Source organism: Stenella coeruleoalba (genome assembly GCF_951394435.1).
Source record: "Stenella coeruleoalba genome assembly, chromosome: 20".
In the NCBI taxonomy this organism is placed as follows: Eukaryota; Metazoa; Chordata; class Mammalia; order Artiodactyla; family Delphinidae; genus Stenella; species Stenella coeruleoalba.
This window is the reverse complement of record NC_137166.1, coordinates 49,737,694-49,754,545: the sequence shown is the minus strand read 5'-3', so window position 1 is coordinate 49,754,545 and position 16,852 is coordinate 49,737,694. Positions and strand designations below refer to the sequence as shown.

Sequence of the window (16,852 nt, the reverse complement as noted above, 5' to 3'; positions counted from 1 at the left end):
GTTCCTAAAAGTGGTTTTCTTCCTTTGAAAAGATTACTTTGTGGAACATAGGAGAGGGGTTATGAGGGTGACATGACAACAGGCACACCCGTCCACACAGGAAGCTGTAGACACAAAATCTCTCTTTGGCACGTGCGCACGCACACACACACACACACACACTCAAGTACAGAGAATCATGTCACAGAGACAATACACAGAATTATACTGTCACACAGTCCCATACGTGCATCTAGAATCACACCACCACACAGACAACACACAGGTACCAAAAAAAAAAAAATCCCAATGCCTCCTACACTCAGGAACACAGAAATCCACAGTAATGAGAAACACACATAAGGCTGAACCATTTCACCCAGACAGTAACACATGGAGGAGGAATTACAACCCTCCCCACACACAGGTTCACAGAATTATGTCACAATGACCCACACAGAATGAAAACATCACCAGACACACAACGTTACATAGACCTATATCACAAAGTGACATGGACACCCAGTCAGCCGGTGCACCCCCACCCCCTGAAGCGACCCCACAGATGAGTCAACACACAGAGCTCTGGTGCCTACCAAGGTGAGATCTTTATGGGGGTTTAGAGATCAGTGGGTTTCACAGCCAGCATGGCTGGTCCAGTCCCTTCCCCTCCCCCAGCCCACACAGTTCCCTCCATAGAGGGCCTAGGTCACCCGCTGAGAGAGGGAGGGGTCAGACCCTTCTCCTCATAGCACCAATCTGGACAGGCCATCCCTTGACAAAACAGTGAGAAGTGCCTTCCATAAAGGGGGTGAATTGGGTTGAGAGAGGGAGGCCTTTTCCTGTGGGAGACCGAGAATAGCACCATCGTCGAAAGAAGGTTGGGGGAAGGGGACAGGGACACATAGGTGGTGGTGGAGTACTGAGGAGTCCTGGCCTCTCTCCCCACCCCATGATATGCAGATAGGGCTGTGCGTGTGCCTGTGCGGCTGGGGAAGTCACCTGGATTGTGAGGGAGCCCCAGGTTCCCCAGATACCTGGGGTTAAGTAATAGTAAGTACATATCTGAGGGCTGAGGTGGGGAGGGAGGGGGTTCTAGGACAGAGAACTTTTAGGGATATGAGACTGAGAATGGAAAGGCTTGAGCATGAAGTCCATTAGCTCAAGGACCTGGAGGGTAGGGATCTGGAATAGGAAGACTTAAGGCAGAGAGTAGTAATTAGAGCAAGTTGAGTTAGGCAGGAAGCCCAGAATAGAGTTAGGAGGGTGGGGTCTGAAGTGAGGGAGTCAGAGGTCTTAAGATTCAGAACTAGAGGAATCTACAGGGCAAGGTCCAGATTCTAAAATCAGAAGGCTTTGGAGGCTGAGTTCTAGAGCCAAAAGAATGTGGATCTGAAATCAGAGGCACTTGGACGCTGTGAGGTCTAGAACCAGAGATACAGAGTAAGGACTAGAATTTGAAAAAGTCTGAAGACCAAGTTCTAGGACCAGAGGGATTTGGGAGTTGTAAGGTCTAGAATCAGGAATTTAAAGCTGTAAGGTCTAGAACCAGAAAAATTTATAAGGCAAGGTCTGTAATCAGAAGATGTTTGAAGGCTGAGTTCTAGATACGTGGTAGTTCGGAGTCGTAAGATGTGGAATGAGGGGCAATTGGAGATTGTGAGGTCTAGAGTCAAGGAAATTTATAGGACGAGGTCTGGAATCAGAAGACATTTGAAGCCCATTACTAGAACCAGAAGAAAGGGAGATCATCAGATCTGGAATCAGAGGGCCCTGGAAATTGCAAAGTGTCAAGGTTGTATAGTCCAGGACCACTCAGTGGTAGCGATGATGAGGTCGAGAGCAAAAGAGAACTGGAACATTGTGTCTGGTTCTGAAAGGTCCAGACACGAAACCCATAAGGTCAAGACATGAAACCCATTTTACTTCTTTTTGATGGGAGAAGCAAGTCTCGAGTGTAGAGTTGAAAAGGGCTGAGCTGGGCATCATGAATCAAAATGATTGAGACATCATGAAGTCTAGATTTGGAACGAAATGCATTACAGATCAGGAAGACTAGAACCAATTCCAAGCTTGGGGATGTGGGGTTCCAAAATCAGAAGAAATCAGGTTGTAAGAGCTGGAATCAGCAGGAGTAGGAGCATGTGCCATTGAGAAGAAGGGAGACCTGTGGGGAGAGCTCTAGAACCAGAGGAAGGCAGAGAGTGAGCTCTAGAACCAGAGGAAGGCGGAGCGTGAGCTTTAGAACCAGAGGAAGGCGGAGCGTGAGCTCTAGAACCAGAGGAAGGCGGAGCATGAGCTCTAGAACCAGAGGAAGGCGGAGCGTGAGCTCTAGAACCAGAGGAAGGCGGAGCGTGAGCTCTAGAACCAGAGGAAGGCGGAGCGTGAGCTCTAGAACCAGAGGAAGGCGGAGCGTGAGCTCTAGAACCAGAGGAAGGCGGAGCGTGAGCTCTAGAACCAGAGGAAGGCGGAGCGTGAGCTCTAGAACCAGAGGAAGGCGGAGAGTGAGCTCTAGAACCAGAGGAAGGCGGAGCGTGAGCTCTAGAACCAGAGGAAGGCGGAGAGTGAGCTCTAGAACCAGAGGAAGGCGGAGCGTGAGCTCTAGAACCAGAGGGTTCTGGTGGTCCTAGGCCTGAGGGAGTTGGAGGTTGTGAGCCTAGAACCAGACAACTTTAGAAAGCGTGAAGTAGAGAGACAGAGTTGGAGATTGTGAGGTCCAGAAGGAGAAGACGGTGAGATCCGGAATCACAGCGGTTTGGAGGATGCAAGGTCTAAACCAGACCATGTTGGGTGTTGTGCAGCCTAGAACCAGAGAAGGCCGGGATGGCACAGTCTAGAACCAGAGTAGGTCAAAAGCTGTGTGGTCTAGAACCAGAAAGGGTTGGAGGTGGTACGGTCTGGAAGCAGAGGTCGGAAGCTACACCTGGGATAGGAAGACCGCCTATGGAGTCGGGGTCCAGGTCAGGCAGGAGCCAGCAGAAGTCCAGAGCGGAGGGGTGGGCAGAGCTGGGTGGCCGCTTGGGAGGCTAAGGGCTCAATCAGGAGTCGCCGGGGGTGAGGTCTGGCCTGCTGTCCCCATTGGCACCTGAGTTGGTGGGAAGATCAGGGTCCCACATTCTTGTGGACCCCAGGCAGTTCGTAGCGATGAAAAACATACCATGAAAGCAACAAAAATAAAAATAAGAATGAAAGAAAGATGGATGGAAAGCAAGGTGCTTCTGGTTATCAATACTCCCCCAAGCCCAGAAATGCAGACATGAGCCCCAAACTCCCCCACCCCTAATTACCGAAAATAAAGCCAAGAGAATTGGAGAAAAGGATGAGGTAACCGGTACTGAGAACCCCAAGGGAAGTCCTGAGAGAAGCAGGAGGGGGCCAGGGACCCCCTCCCAGAGGTCACTGAGCTGAGACCACCCCGGAGCACCCCCAGACAGTGGGGGTAGGGCAGAGGGGTGGGGACTGAGGTAGGCCTGAGGCGGGCGGGGGTCACCGAGAGGAGAGAGGGAGCCCCTCTCCCGGCACCTCCATCCTGTGCATTGGCTGCCGGCTTGGAGTATGATTGACGTCCTTTCTTGTGGGGGGAGAAGGGAGGTGGGAAGAGGACCTGGCTCAGTTGGCCTGGGCCAAGCCTGCCGCTGGCTGAAAGTGGCTCCTGGGCTGGGCGGTGTCCTCGTCCGGGTAGAGAGAGAGCAGGGAGGGGCCCAGGCCTGTGGGGGAAGATGGAAGGTAAACCAGTGGGGAGTTATCACCCCAACCCGTCTTCAGACAGTTAAGAGCATGGCTGGTGAGGCAGGCATGCCTGGATTCAAATAGGACTGAAATCTTGGGCAAGTGCTGTTCTCTGAATCTCAGGTGTCCTGATGTTAAGACGCCTGGAGCCAGATGCCACCTGAGTTTGAATCCAGGCTCTGCTACTTACTTGCTGTATGAACTGGGACAGGTGACTTTACCTCTCTGTGCCTCAGTTACCTCATCTGTAAAATGGGCTAACAACAATACCTCCCCTGCCTCCCACAGGGCTGTCAGTGAGGAGTAAATGAGTGAATCCACGTAAAGCGCTTTGAACAGCGCCCAGTGAGCTGTGGTCATCTGGGAAACAGGGATACTTAGACCTACTTCACTCATGAGAATTCACTCATTCAAAAAATATTTGTTGAGCACCTACTGTGTGCCAGGCACTGGGGACACAGTAGTGAACAGGACAAATGAAACTTCCTGCCCTCGTGGGGCTGACATTCCAGTGAGGGACGTCAATTGGATCATGTACGTACGTAACAGACTGAGCACAAAGCTTGGCACAGAATGAGCTCTAGATAAACGTTAGCTCTTCAATTACAAATATGTACTGAGGCCTTGCTCTGTGCCCAGCCTTGCACACACGGTGAAGCACAATGACCAAGACAGGCCAGGCCCCTGCCCTGTGAGGAGCAGACAGACAGTAATCAAATAATGTTACAAATTCCTATGTGAACGTGGACTGTGATGAGTGTTTCAAACCATAGCTTGGGAAATGAGGGAAGGCTCTGTGGAAGGAGTCCTATTTGATCTGAGATCTAAAGGATGTGGTAATTAGACAAAGAATGGAGGGAAAAGCATTCCAGGCAGAGGGATCAGCATATGCAAAGGCCCTGAGGCAGCCTCCTCAAGCAAGATGACTTCAAAGTCCTCACAATGCCCCACAGTGGCCCTGTGGAATCTGCTTCTCTCCTCTCTTCTCTGTGTTTTAGCCACACTGGCCTGATTTTTCCCCACAGAAGACAGATACACTCCCACCTCAGGACCTTTGCATTCGCTGTTCCCTCTGCCTGAGATGCTCTTCCCCCAGAAATTGTCACAACTCACTCCCTCACCTCCTTAAGGTCTTTGTTCAAATGGCACCTTCTCAGTGAGACCACCCCTAATCATACTGTTTAAAATGGAAATCCCCCCACCACAGAACTCCTTTCTCCTCTGCACACATTATTTTCCCAAGTAGCACTATTTTTCATCACGTGTACTCTTTATTGCATTTGTTTCTTTGTTCTGGACTGTCTCCCTCACTAGCATGTCAGCTCTATGAGGGCAGGGGTTTCCATGTGTTTTGTTCCCAGTTTTGTCTTCAGCTCTTAGGACAGTGCCTGGCACTTACTGTGTGTTGAGTGAATATTTGTTACACGCATGAAGGAAAGAATGAATTAAAGGATAGTGACTGTGGCTGAAACGGAGGATGTGAAGCAGAGTGCAGTCTGAGACGAGGCAACAGTCAGACCCCGCAGAGACTGGAGTCCAAGATGAGGGGCTTGATCTTTCTCTGAAGGGCGCTAGGGAGGCATAGAAGAGCTTTGAGCAGAGGAAGGCCAAGGTCAGATTTGTGCTTTGGAAAGCTCCCTCATGGCCAGTGCCTGCAGGTTTCAGGTGGAGCTATGGCTATTCATAGTTGTGCTGGAAGATGATGAGAGCAACACAGACAAAGCAGCTTGTCTCATACTCTGCAGCGTTGCGGGGGTGGGGTGGTCTGGGACCAGCATCACCTTAAGGGCGACATTTCTTGAGCATTTATTGTGAAACAGGTCTCGTGCTAAGCTCTTCCTGGGCAGCATATCCACAAGTCCTCAAAACATCTCCTTAAAGTATGAACTCTTATATTGGGTGGGCCAAAAAGTTCGTTGGGGTTTTTCTTTACGGAAAATAGGCCCCCACTGACAAGAAGGGGGAAACCGAGACTCCAGAAGCAGAAACTATCTCCCAAAGCCACACAGCTGGGAATGACCAAGGGACAATCAGACACAGGCTTCGGGAGACCTAGACTCAGGCCCGGGCTCAGCTTCCACCTCAAGGGACAGCTTTGGCCAGCCCCTGCCTCCCTCAGGGCCTCTCTTTCCTCCCACAGTGTCCCTGAGAAGAGGGAGGGGCTGCCTGTTTCCAGTAAGGTCATGTCCAGGCACAGACAGACTCCCCCACCAGCCTCAGAATCATCCCACCCTCTCTCAGCCATCTAAGGCACCTCCCACAGGAGATGGGGACCCAGAGCCTCTCTGTCTACCCAGGTTGCTACTCACCCAGGGGCTCATTCAGTTCTAGGAGGTGGGTGCTGGGATCCTGCTGGCTCCCTGGGGCTGGTCCTCCTGTCAGAAGGAAACTCTAGGGGACACAGACAAAGCCACCATCATCATCGCCATCATCATCACCATCACCATCATCATCATCATCATATCCAAGGAGGCAGGATGGGGCAGTGGTTACGGGCACTGTGGTGTTCAGTGGCTGCTTATTGGCTGTGTGAATTAGGGTGAGTCACTGTCCCAGATGTCCTCTGTGGGTCCCTCCAGAGCCTTGTTCTCCCCTTCAGTGCCCCAGCAGGCTGAGCTGTGCGTGTGGACTCCACCAACGTGCAACCTTGCTCTGTGTGTTCCTTTGAGGTTCACATGATGGGAGATACCAGCAGGTGGGAGGAGGAAGACAAGGGGTATTTGATCTTCTAGCTGCTTCCCTGCTGGGTCATCTTGGGTTGGCTGTGTCCCTCCATGGAAGGTTTCAGCTCTTGCGAGGCGGACCCTACTCTCTCCAGGATCCAGTGGCCACCCCTCTGCCCTGTGCCTTCAGGCTAGGGATGGTGTTGCTAGCCCCAGGGTGATGCCTACACCTTTGCCAACAGTCCTGTTACTAAATTCTCCTCAACACCCCATTTGAACATGTTCTCTGTTTCCTGTCCAGTCTCTGACTGATACAGTTGCTTAACCTCTTGTGTGTAAATGTGAATAATAATAGTATTTCAAGAGTGGCTGTAGGGACTGAATAATCATGCAAGGCACTTGGTGCAGTCAGCGTCTGGCACATGGTAGGCACTCAATAAATCAGAGCTGTTGATATTATCAACCACACTCTCATGTTCCAACAGCGCTGTTCAGGGCTTCCCTGGTGGTGCAGTGGTTGAGAGTCCGCCTGCCGATGCAGGGGACGCAGGTTCGTGCCCCGGTCCGGGAAGATCCCACATGCCGCGGAGCGGCTGGGCCCGTGAGCCGTGGCCGCTGAGCCTGCGCGTCCGGAGCCTATGCTCCGCAACGGGAGAGGCCGCATCAGTGAGAGGCCCGTGTACCGCAAAAACAAAACAAACAAACGAAAACCCAGCCCTGTTCAGAGTGAGGAGCCCGAGGTGCTGCTCTTGTTCGGTTGGTGTTTATACGCCCACTTATCAATAGCCCACTAAGAGCAGCTAAGGGCCGTCTCATGCCAGTCCTGTGAAATTTAACTATCTGCTACTTCCCAGATGAGACTGAGGCTGAGAGGTGACGTCACCCACCCAGGGTCTCACAGTTACTGAGTGACGGACCTGGGACTCGAGCCCAAGTCAGTCTGACTCTAGTGTCTGTACTCTTAAAGCTACACTAATAATCAAAGGCCAAGACCTGTGCTAGGTTTGGGAGGGAGTGTTCCGTGGGAGCAGAGAAGATTCCTAGAGATATTCACCCTTGTCATTTCTCCCCTTACCCTGCTTATTTTTTCTTCTTAGCACCTACCACCAACTTACGTCTATTTGCAAAGCCCTTCCATACCTGTTGCCTGAACCCGCAGATCAAGGTCCTAGCCCTAGCTGGATGGCTGACCGTCCATTTGACCTTCAGCCAGGCCCTCCCTGCCTCTCTTGTTTTTCCATCTATAAAAACTAGGTTTAAGCCTGCTGGGTTCTGAGGGCCAGAGAATCCCACGAATCCCCACACATACCAGGCTGAGGGGAGGCAGCAGGAAGTTTTCGGGTTCTGGGCTGGGGGACCGTTTGGGGGGTCTCACTCCCAGCAGCTCCACCCCCTCTGCCTCGTCCTCTGCGCTCTGGGCCAGGGCCCTGGAGGAAGACAGGCAAGAATCTCAGAACCCAGCAAACCTGGGCAGGTGTGGGCACCAGTGTGAGCAGGTGATGAGCGTTCATTCACTCCCCCAAGCACCTATTTATTCCTTTACTCATACACCCACCAATCCATCCATTCATCCATCTGCCAGTCCATCTTCCCATTCATCTACCCAGTGATCCGCCACCCACCCACCCACCCACCTGTACAACTACCATCCGTCTATCCTTCCATCCGTCCGCCTATCTGTCCATCCACTCAGCCATCCAGCCAGCCATCCATCCAACTACTAGATTCACTAATTTCCTCCCTCTCTCACTTCACAACTTTTTATTAGGCACCCATTGTATATCCAGCTCCAAACTGAAAGCCTTGGAAAATAATGAGATGTATCCATGAAAGCCTTATAAGGATAGTAACGAGACCACCCTGGAGACTAAATGGGCACACGCCTACAATCTGGAGAGCAAAAACTTGAGTATTCGTAGTGTAACATCTTTGGAAGGGGGACATAGATCCTCTGAAATTATACGCGAGATCACGTGTCTATATGTGCATGTGAATCTTCTTGGGAAGGGTCCATGGCTTTCAACAGATATTCAAAGGTGTTAGGGAACTTAGTTCTAGACAGTTTCTCTGACACTGTGGCAATGTCCTCTGAACTATGACAAAAATGGTTACTAAGCCAGATAGAAACAAATTCCAAAGGAGAGGGCCGTGGTTGACTGGTGGGATTTGGATAAACAATGAGAACGGTGGAGGGCACTCCAGAAGGAAGGCACAGCCTAGGCAAAGATATAAAGTTTGAAACAAACATGACATGTGCTGGGGACACTGCGGGCCTGGCTGGAGCAGAGGTCAGGGTAGGAGGAATAATGAGGGATGAGGCTGAAGTAGGAGGCAGGAGAAAGATGGGGTCAGGGACCTTCTCTACACTTCTTTTTTTTTTTTTTTGCCACGCCACTGCTTACAGGATCTTAGTTCCCCGACCAGGGATTGAACCCACACCCTCAGCAGTCAAAGCGTGGAGTCCTAACCACTGGACCGCCAGGGAGTTCCCTCTACACTTCTTTATATCCCACCTGTACTGTGGCTCACCTCTTCCGAGCCCCAGCCATGGGGGAGGATGCTGAGGGGTCCCCTCTGGAGGGGCTGGAACAGCTCAGCCGGGGGTCACTCCCCCAGCGGGGCAGCAGGGAGGGCTCAGGGGTTGGGGGCGACATGCCGTGGAAGCTCCGTGCACGGGGCCGGGGGACAGCCCCTGGAGGTCTGTGGTAGGCCCTGGGTAGCTGCTCACTGGAGTTGAGCTGGAAGTCATCATCCATGGAGATGTAGGGGGCCAGCATCTCCAAGTCCAGAGCATCGACGTCCTGCGGAGGGCAGGAGGGAGTTAAGAGCATGAGCCTTGGCCTTGGGTGGACCCGGGCTAGAGTCCCAGCTCCACCACTTCTGAGTTGTGTGCCTGAGGTCAAGGGTCTGAGCCTCAGTCTCCTCATCTGTAAAATGGGTAGAAGGACTCTGTGGTAGCCAGTTGCCAAGATGGCCCCCAAGGATCCTCACCTCTTGGTATTCACACCCTAGGTTATTCCCCTACTATGGTGACTAGGGCTGACCTGGTAACAATAGGATATTGAGGAGATGATGGTGTGTGACTTCCAACATTAGGTTGTAACGAGACTGTGGCTTCCGTTGTTGCTGTGCTCTCTCTCTCTCAGGTCACTGGCTCTTGAGGGGAGCCCTCTGGAGAGGCCTACATGGCAAGAAACAGACCTCTTGCCAACAGCCAAGGGAGGGATCTCGGAAGTGGATATTCTAGTCCCAATCAAGCCTTCAGATGACTGCAGCCCAGCGTGACATCTTGACTGCAACCTCATGAGAGACGCTGAGCAAAAGCCACCCAGCTAAGTGATTCCCAAACCCCTGACCCTCGGAAAGTATGTGAAGCAATACACGCTTGTATTAACCTTCGAAGTTTTACAGTAATTTGTTATCCAGAAATAGATAGCAAATAAGATTTTGATAAGGAGTGTGGGGTGTAGCTGTAACAAAAACCTAAAATGGGAGAGGGGCTTTTGCACTGGGCAGTGAGCAAGGGCTCGAGGACTTTGAAGGGCCCGTTAGAGGAGGCCTGGATTGCCTTGAACAAGGCATTAGTCAGAATTTGAACCATGAGGAGCCTGCCACTGAGGGCTTGAAGGCAAGTGAGGAACACGTTATCCGAAGCTGGAGGAAAGATTTTTGCTGGGAAGTGGCTGAAAGTTTAGCAACACTGTCACCTGCAGTTTTGTTGAAAGTAGAAAATGTAACTAGTAAGCTGCGTGATCCAGCTAAGGAGATTTCCAGCCAAAGTGTTGAAGGGGCTGCCTGATTTCTTCTTGCTTACTTGGAGTAAAAGGCAAAGGGAGAGAAAAGATAAAGGAAGAAATGTTAAACAGGAAGGAGCTGGGGCTTGAAGGGCTTGAAAATTCTCAACCTCCCTGTGCAGTGAAGAATTTTACCCAAGAAGAGGTTCGGCCTTTGTCCTGGCTCCTGGGAGGTGACATCTAAACCCTTGGAATTTCCCAAGTGATAGGTGTGTCTTGGCTACTCGTGATGGACCCCTTGGACCACACCTGATAGTTTATTCTGACAAGACAACTGAGGATGGGGACTCTCCATGCCAGAAAAGCCAACCATGGGATTTGAGGGCTGGGGCTTTGGGCCCCATGAAATCAGCCTGACCTCCAAGGAAAATGTGTGTGTGTGCTGGGGAAGGTGGAGATGGAGATGGAACTCAACTACATTGGCAATAACTCAATTGATCATGCCTACACAATGAAACCTCAATAAAAACTCTGGAGACCAAAGCTGGGGTGAGCTTCCGGGACTGGCAGTATTCCATATGCATGTTTCCACACATCAATGACAGGAGGGTAATACCATCCCTGGGGACCTGAGAGCTTTGAACTTGGGACTTTCCCAGTCCCAGATTCTACCCTATGAATTTCTTCCTTTGGCTATAATATTCTTTTGCTATAATAAGACTGTAATCATAAATACAGTGCTTTCCTTAGTTTTATGACTAGTTCTAGTAAATTATAAAACCTGAGGGAGCCCATGAGAGTCTCCGAATTTGCAGGCAGCTGCTCTGAAATGAAGGTAGCCCTGGGGACCCCCAAACTTGTGGCTGATGTCAGAAGTCTTGGGCAGACTTGAGAGTCTGGAGGACTGTGCCCCTCACCTTGGGTTTGGCTGACTCTGGGAACCAGATAGCAAGTGATGCTAAAATTAAGAAATGGTTTCTGAGCAAAGAAGGGCACTCTCAGGAAAGCATGGTCTAAAGATTAAGCCCAGGGTGTGTTTATAAAATTCCTTGTTAAGACCCCAGAAAGACAAAAGGTGGTGCCTAGAATATCCTCAGTCAGACAAAAGGTACTCTAGGGTTTAAGGATGTGCCTCACAGGTCTTCTCAATCAAACAATAGGGCTTCTATTAAACCTCAGGGCACTGTCACTCTGCCATCTCAACAGAAGCCCAAGGTAGAGAAGGGTTTCTCTCAGAGATGTGTGGGTATGGCTTTTGTCTAATGGAGTGAACTCCAAAGAGATTCATTTAAGACATACAATGTTTTTTGTTGTTGTTGTTGTTTTTTAAAGAGAATTATATGAACAGAAGCATTGACAGCTTGGCCTGAAAGGGACAGAGATGGTACAAAATGAAAAGAGACCTTCGGGCCATCAAAGTTCTAAAAGCAGGAAGCAGGTTACAAAAACCACTCAGTTGCAAATACATGTTACCTTTTTATGAAAAAGGAAGGATGACTCAGAGTGAATTGCCAAGAGCCCAGAGGGTGGAGCCAAGAACCACGGAGAAAAACTCCTGGGATGTTTTTGAGTCAGAATGGGTTCTGACCAAGGAACTTTTGATATTTGCCCAACTGGATTTCAAAACTGCTGTGGACCAGTGATACCTGTGTGCTCTCCTTTCCCCTATTTTTTGAATAGGAGTATTTTTGGCAGTTATTCTATGCCTGTCCCATCACTGGATGTTGGGTACGTGGGTGGCAGACAACTTGTCTCTTTAGTTCACAGACCAACAGATTGAGAGGAACTGTATTTGAGGTGCTTTGCCACACCCAGACCTGACTGAGGTGACGAGATTCTGGACTTAAAGTTGATGCTGTAGTGGGAAGAGACTTTGGGGGACTTGGGAGGGGGTGAGTGAGTTTTGTGTGAAGGAGAGACATAAATCCCAATGACCCTGGCCTTTTGGAGTCCCCACTTGTTTGTGGCTGCCTTCCACATTGTACCAGGGTTGGTCTGTATGACCAATACAATACAGCAGAAGTGATGGTATGTCACTTCTGAGATTAGCTTATAAAAGACTGCATCTTCTGCCTTAGGTTCACTCTCTGTCTCTTGGATTACTTGCCTTGGGGGAAGCCAGCTGCCATGCTGTGAGGTTGCTTAGGCAGCCTCTATGCAGGCCCACATGGTGAGGAACTGAGGCCTCCAGCCAAAGCCAGTGAGGGACCGAGGCCTGCCAACAGCCATGTGTGCGAGTTTGGGATTGAATCCTCTAGCCCCAGATGACTGTGGCCCTGACTGAGGGCTTGACTTCAACCTCATGACAGACTCAGAATAAACCATCCAGCTAAGCTGCTCCCAGATTCCTGATTCTCAGAAATTGTGTGACCTAATAAATGTTTGGGGTTTTTTTTTTAAGTTTTTTTTTTTTTTTTGATGTGGACCATTTTTAAAGTCTTTATTGAATATGTAGCAATATTGCATCTGTTTTCTGTTTTGGTTTTTTGGCCCCGAGGCATGTGGGATCTTAGCTCCCCGACCAGGGATCGAACCTGCACCCCCTGCATTGGAAGGCGAAGTCTCAACCACTGGACTGCCAGGGAAGTCCCATAAATGTTTGTTTGAAGGTACTGAGTTTTGGGGTAATTTGTTACACGGTGATATATAGCTAATACATCCATGCCACTGTCATTTATCTCTCCAGACCATCAATCATCCAAACATTATCCATCTATTATCCATCCAACGGTCTATCTATCCAGCTACCCATCCAAATATACATCATCCATCCATCCGTCCATCCATCCATCCGTCCAAATACCTAAGCATTACCCATCCATCTCTCTACCATCATCCAGCTAGTGAATTCAATGACCCATCTATCCATCCATCCACTCATCCCCTTAACCATGCCACCGTCCTTCTCTAAAACTTAGCTATGTCACCCAGAACCCAGAGGTAAAGACCGTTCCTTCCATGCCAGCCCTTACCTGAGCTATATCTAGATCTGTCTCCACTGCCTCAAGGTCCTTCCCAGAGGCGAAGAGTTTGTGTGCATTCTCCACATCCACAAGTAGTTCATCTGGGAGATCAGCCTGTGGGGAGAGAGAATAAGAGACTTAAGGAAATCTTGAGCCTGGGAGATGTTAAGCAGTAAGGCAGTCTAAACATTTGACCTCAGGGGTAGAAGTGAGGGTCAAATGTCAGCCAGCTGGGACACCAAAGGGGTCAAATAGCAAATGTGAGTTTCTGCACCTGGGTGTTCAAAAGTCTGAGCGCCTGGGTATAAATTTTTTTTATATATAAATTTATTTATTTAATTTTATTTATTTTTGGCTATGTTGGGTCTTCGTTGCTGCATGCAGGCTTTTTCTAGTTGCGGCGAGCGGGGGCTACACTTCATTGCGGTGCGCGGGCTTCTCATTGTGGTGGCTTCTCTTGTTGTGGAGCACGGGCTCTAGGCGTGCGGGCTTCAGTAGTTGCGGCACGCGGGCTCAGTAGTTGTGGTGCACGGGCTCTAGAGCACAGGCTTAGTAGTTGTGGCGCACAAACTTAGCTACTCTGTGGCATGTGGGATCTTCCTGGACCAGGGCTCGAACCAGTGTCCCCTGCATTGGCAGGTGGATTCTTAAGCACCACCAGGGAAGTCCCTCTGGGTGTAGATTGACAGAGCAAACATCAAAGGTTCGAAAGACCAAAGCCTGAGGCCAAGATATTCTGGCCCTCTGGGGTTAAATGTCTTGGAGTCTGGAGGAAAACAATGCCCGGTCCAGCTTCCCAAGGGTAAAGGGTGAGGTCAAAGGTCACAGTCTATTTCTCTGGTGGAGAGAAGATATTTGCGGGGGGGGGGTCACAAAGGTGGGAATAAGGAAACTCAAGACCAGATAATATGGACCTCTGAGTGAAAGGTCAGACTATCTGGACTCTTAAGTGAAAACAGTAACCGTTATGGTCTCTTGAAGCCTTTCTAAGTGCGTCTCATGAATGATTTTGTTGAACCCTCACAATAACCAATGAGGTGGCAACTTGCTATTATCTGAATTTTACAGGTGAAGAAGCCGAGGCCCCACTTGTCCAGGGTAACACAGCCATAAATGGCAGAGTCAGGATTTGAATCCAGGTTTGTGCAGTTTAAGACATTAGACATTCTGGACTCTGAATTCAAACCTCAGAAAACCTGGATGCTTGGTCACAAGCAATGAGGGGGTCGCCCACGCCAGTCCCAAACAGCCTAGGTTTTGGTCCAGATAACAGTTGAAGAATCTGGAATCTAGGTCTTGAAGGAACCCCCGACTCCATCTCATCCCAGCCTTTCCACTACACAGATGGAGAAACTGAGCCCCAGAGAATAGCAAGGTTCAAGCCAAAGGCCAAAACAGCCTAGATCCTGAGGGCTGAAGTGGAGGGGACTGCTTACCGGAAGAGGACTTCGGGGGCGTCGTGGGGCTGGGGGTGCACTGGGGGTAGCGGCTACTGAAGTCCCATCCAGGATCGGTGCCAGGAGGCGACGGAGGTCAGGGCTACAGAAACGACGGGGGTCAGCGGCCAGGGCGGCCTCACTCAGGGCAGGGGGGTGCAGGAAGGCTAGGATCCGGGGACCAGAGGTGTCTGCAGGACACATCAAGATGGGGAGGACACAGGAGGGTCACCCAGGGCTGAGGGGCAGAGCCCTCTGCCAACCCCCGGGAGCATAGCTGACTAGGTAATCAGCATAGACCCCGTTCACAGTGCTGCCGAGTCCTGGAGAACTTCTGCTGTCCCTTCAGTTGCCCTGGAGGGGCTAACGTGGGGTGAGGGCACACAGTAGGCTGGGGACTGTAGCAATTGCCCAATGGTGGGGAAATGTTTTAATATTTAAAATTGACATGGCTGGACCATGGCAAGTGATTGACCCGGTTCCCCGGTGGCACAGAATAACATTCAGCCTGGGGGGCTGTCATGTTAGGAGAAAAGACTGGCCCATGATCCTCAAGGAGATTCTAAGGTCCCTGGAGGTCAAGATGTGGCCCTGAGCCAGTTCTAAGCCAGAAAAGGAAAGGAGATGGGGGACCTCATTACCACACCCAGGAGCATGGGTTGCCAGCAACAGTTTGGAGACGGTGAGGCCCTGAAGAACAAACAGGGAGGGAAACTCATCCATCCAGGATTGGAGGGGGTGGGGTGTTAAGCAGAGGAGAAGGAAGAGGTAGAAAGGAGCCAGACGTGGAAGGGTCAAGATTACCGGAAGCCAAAGAACAGTGAAGTGGGAGCACGGAACAAATGGAAAGTGGGGGCGATTGGAAGCCACAGCAGGATTCAGAGCAGAGAGCAACAAGACTGAAGCAATCATCCTGGGGACAGAGAAGAGGGAGGAGGGAAGAGACAAGGGCATTCTGGGCGAAGGAAACTACATGTGCAAAGGCCCTGAGGCATGAAAGAGTTTGGTTTGTTCCCAGAGCACTAAGGAGGCTGGTGTGGCTCAGAGAGTAAGAAGGGGAGGGAAGCAGGTCACACAGGGCCAAGCGAGTGGCATTAAGGCACTTGGGCTTTCTTCCGAGCATCCTGGGGACACAACCCCTCCCAGCCCCGGCCCTGCCCCATACCAAGGCTGTCACCAGGATTAGGGGCGTCCTTCTGAGAGGGGGTGCCCCGCTGAACGTGTCTGCGAGAGTGTCGCTCCGTTTGCTCCAGGGACAGCACCACTTCGGTCTCTTCCACCCGGCTGGGGTACAGGGCAGAAAGGGGAGTGGGAGTCAGGGAGGGTGCCTGGCAGCCTCCACATATGATGTCCTGTTAGAGGAGGGCAGTCTCATCCGGGGGCTGGTGGGCATTGTGCAGAAAATAATTTGCCACATTGACTTGTTTTAAAGATTTAAATTTTGTTGAATGCTTTTTAATTATAATAGCATTGACAAGAAAGTGAAGTGTGTCTTCCCAAGCTCCCTCTGTGGAAGGAAAGGCAGAAAAAAAGAGTTGGCAATTAGCATAGCCTGGGGAGAGAGAGAGAGGAGAGACTGAGGGGCCATGAGGGGCAGAGAGCAGGGAGAGTGAAAGGCATGACGACTAAATATTCTCTTTATAGATATTTACTTATAAATACATTCTTATAAATGTATTGATGAGGATTATGCACTTACTATATTCTTATGTTGCCAAATAGGAAGAATTTATGGGGATATATTTTTATGAATAAGAGATTTTATTTATGAAGCTTCTATTCATAGGCATTTGTCACATTCAAGGGAACGAATTTATAAATACATCCTTACGTCCCTCGTGCCTTCCTGCCGCCCCCTCCCTCCCCAGTCTGTAGCTGCAGAAGCCACTCAAATGTTCTCTCTGCAAATTGGCTTCTGGAGAATGGGTCTGGGATGGAGGACCAGACCTTCATTTGCATCTCATTTGCAGAACACTATCCAGGTCAGAATGTGGGTGGTCCTTCTGCCAGCTCTTTGAGAAGCTGTGATCCTTCCCCATCCTCACCCACCCCTACTGAGCTGGAAACATCCCAATTTAGGCTGGATCCAAAGCCACCCCACCCCTCTAGAAAAACATAAGGTCGCACAGTCACACGTGTATGCACCCTCGGCACAGGCACAAACAGGAACTCCCATATACACCCAAGTGTATACATCAGATATGCACACATGTTCTATACACTTGGGCTCGCACATATGCATACATGCCACATGAAATGCACGCGTTCATTCATTCCACAGACATTTCCTACACAACCAGTAATACTTAGTGGTTAAGAGCAGGGGCTCTGCAGCCAGCAGCCTGGGT

The 16,852-nt window shown here is 50.4% G+C and overlaps 1 protein-coding gene across 3 annotated transcripts in view; it reads right to left on the bottom strand.

Moving 5' to 3' along the window:
• Nucleotides 1-2,894: 2,894 nt before the first annotated feature.
• Nucleotides 2,895-16,852, bottom strand: part of HIF3A (hypoxia inducible factor 3 subunit alpha) — a 29,240-nt gene continuing 15,282 nt past the window's right edge. For 2 of the 3 annotated variants that reach the window (XM_079908429.1, XM_079908428.1), the window contains 7 exons: nt 15,670-15,788; nt 14,505-14,695; nt 13,078-13,182; nt 8,901-9,172; nt 7,681-7,798; nt 6,018-6,099; nt 2,895-3,686 (listed from right to left, as the gene is read on the bottom strand). In XM_079908429.1, the coding sequence (XP_079764555.1) occupies nt 3,589-3,686; nt 6,018-6,099; nt 7,681-7,798; nt 8,901-9,172; nt 13,078-13,182; nt 14,505-14,695; nt 15,670-15,788 (985 nt within the window). In that variant the 3' untranslated portion in view covers nt 2,895-3,588. The remainder of the gene's footprint in view (nt 3,687-6,017; nt 6,100-7,680; nt 7,799-8,900; nt 9,173-13,077; nt 13,183-14,504; nt 14,696-15,669; nt 15,789-16,852) is intronic. The other variant, XM_079908430.1, reaches the window with a different exon arrangement.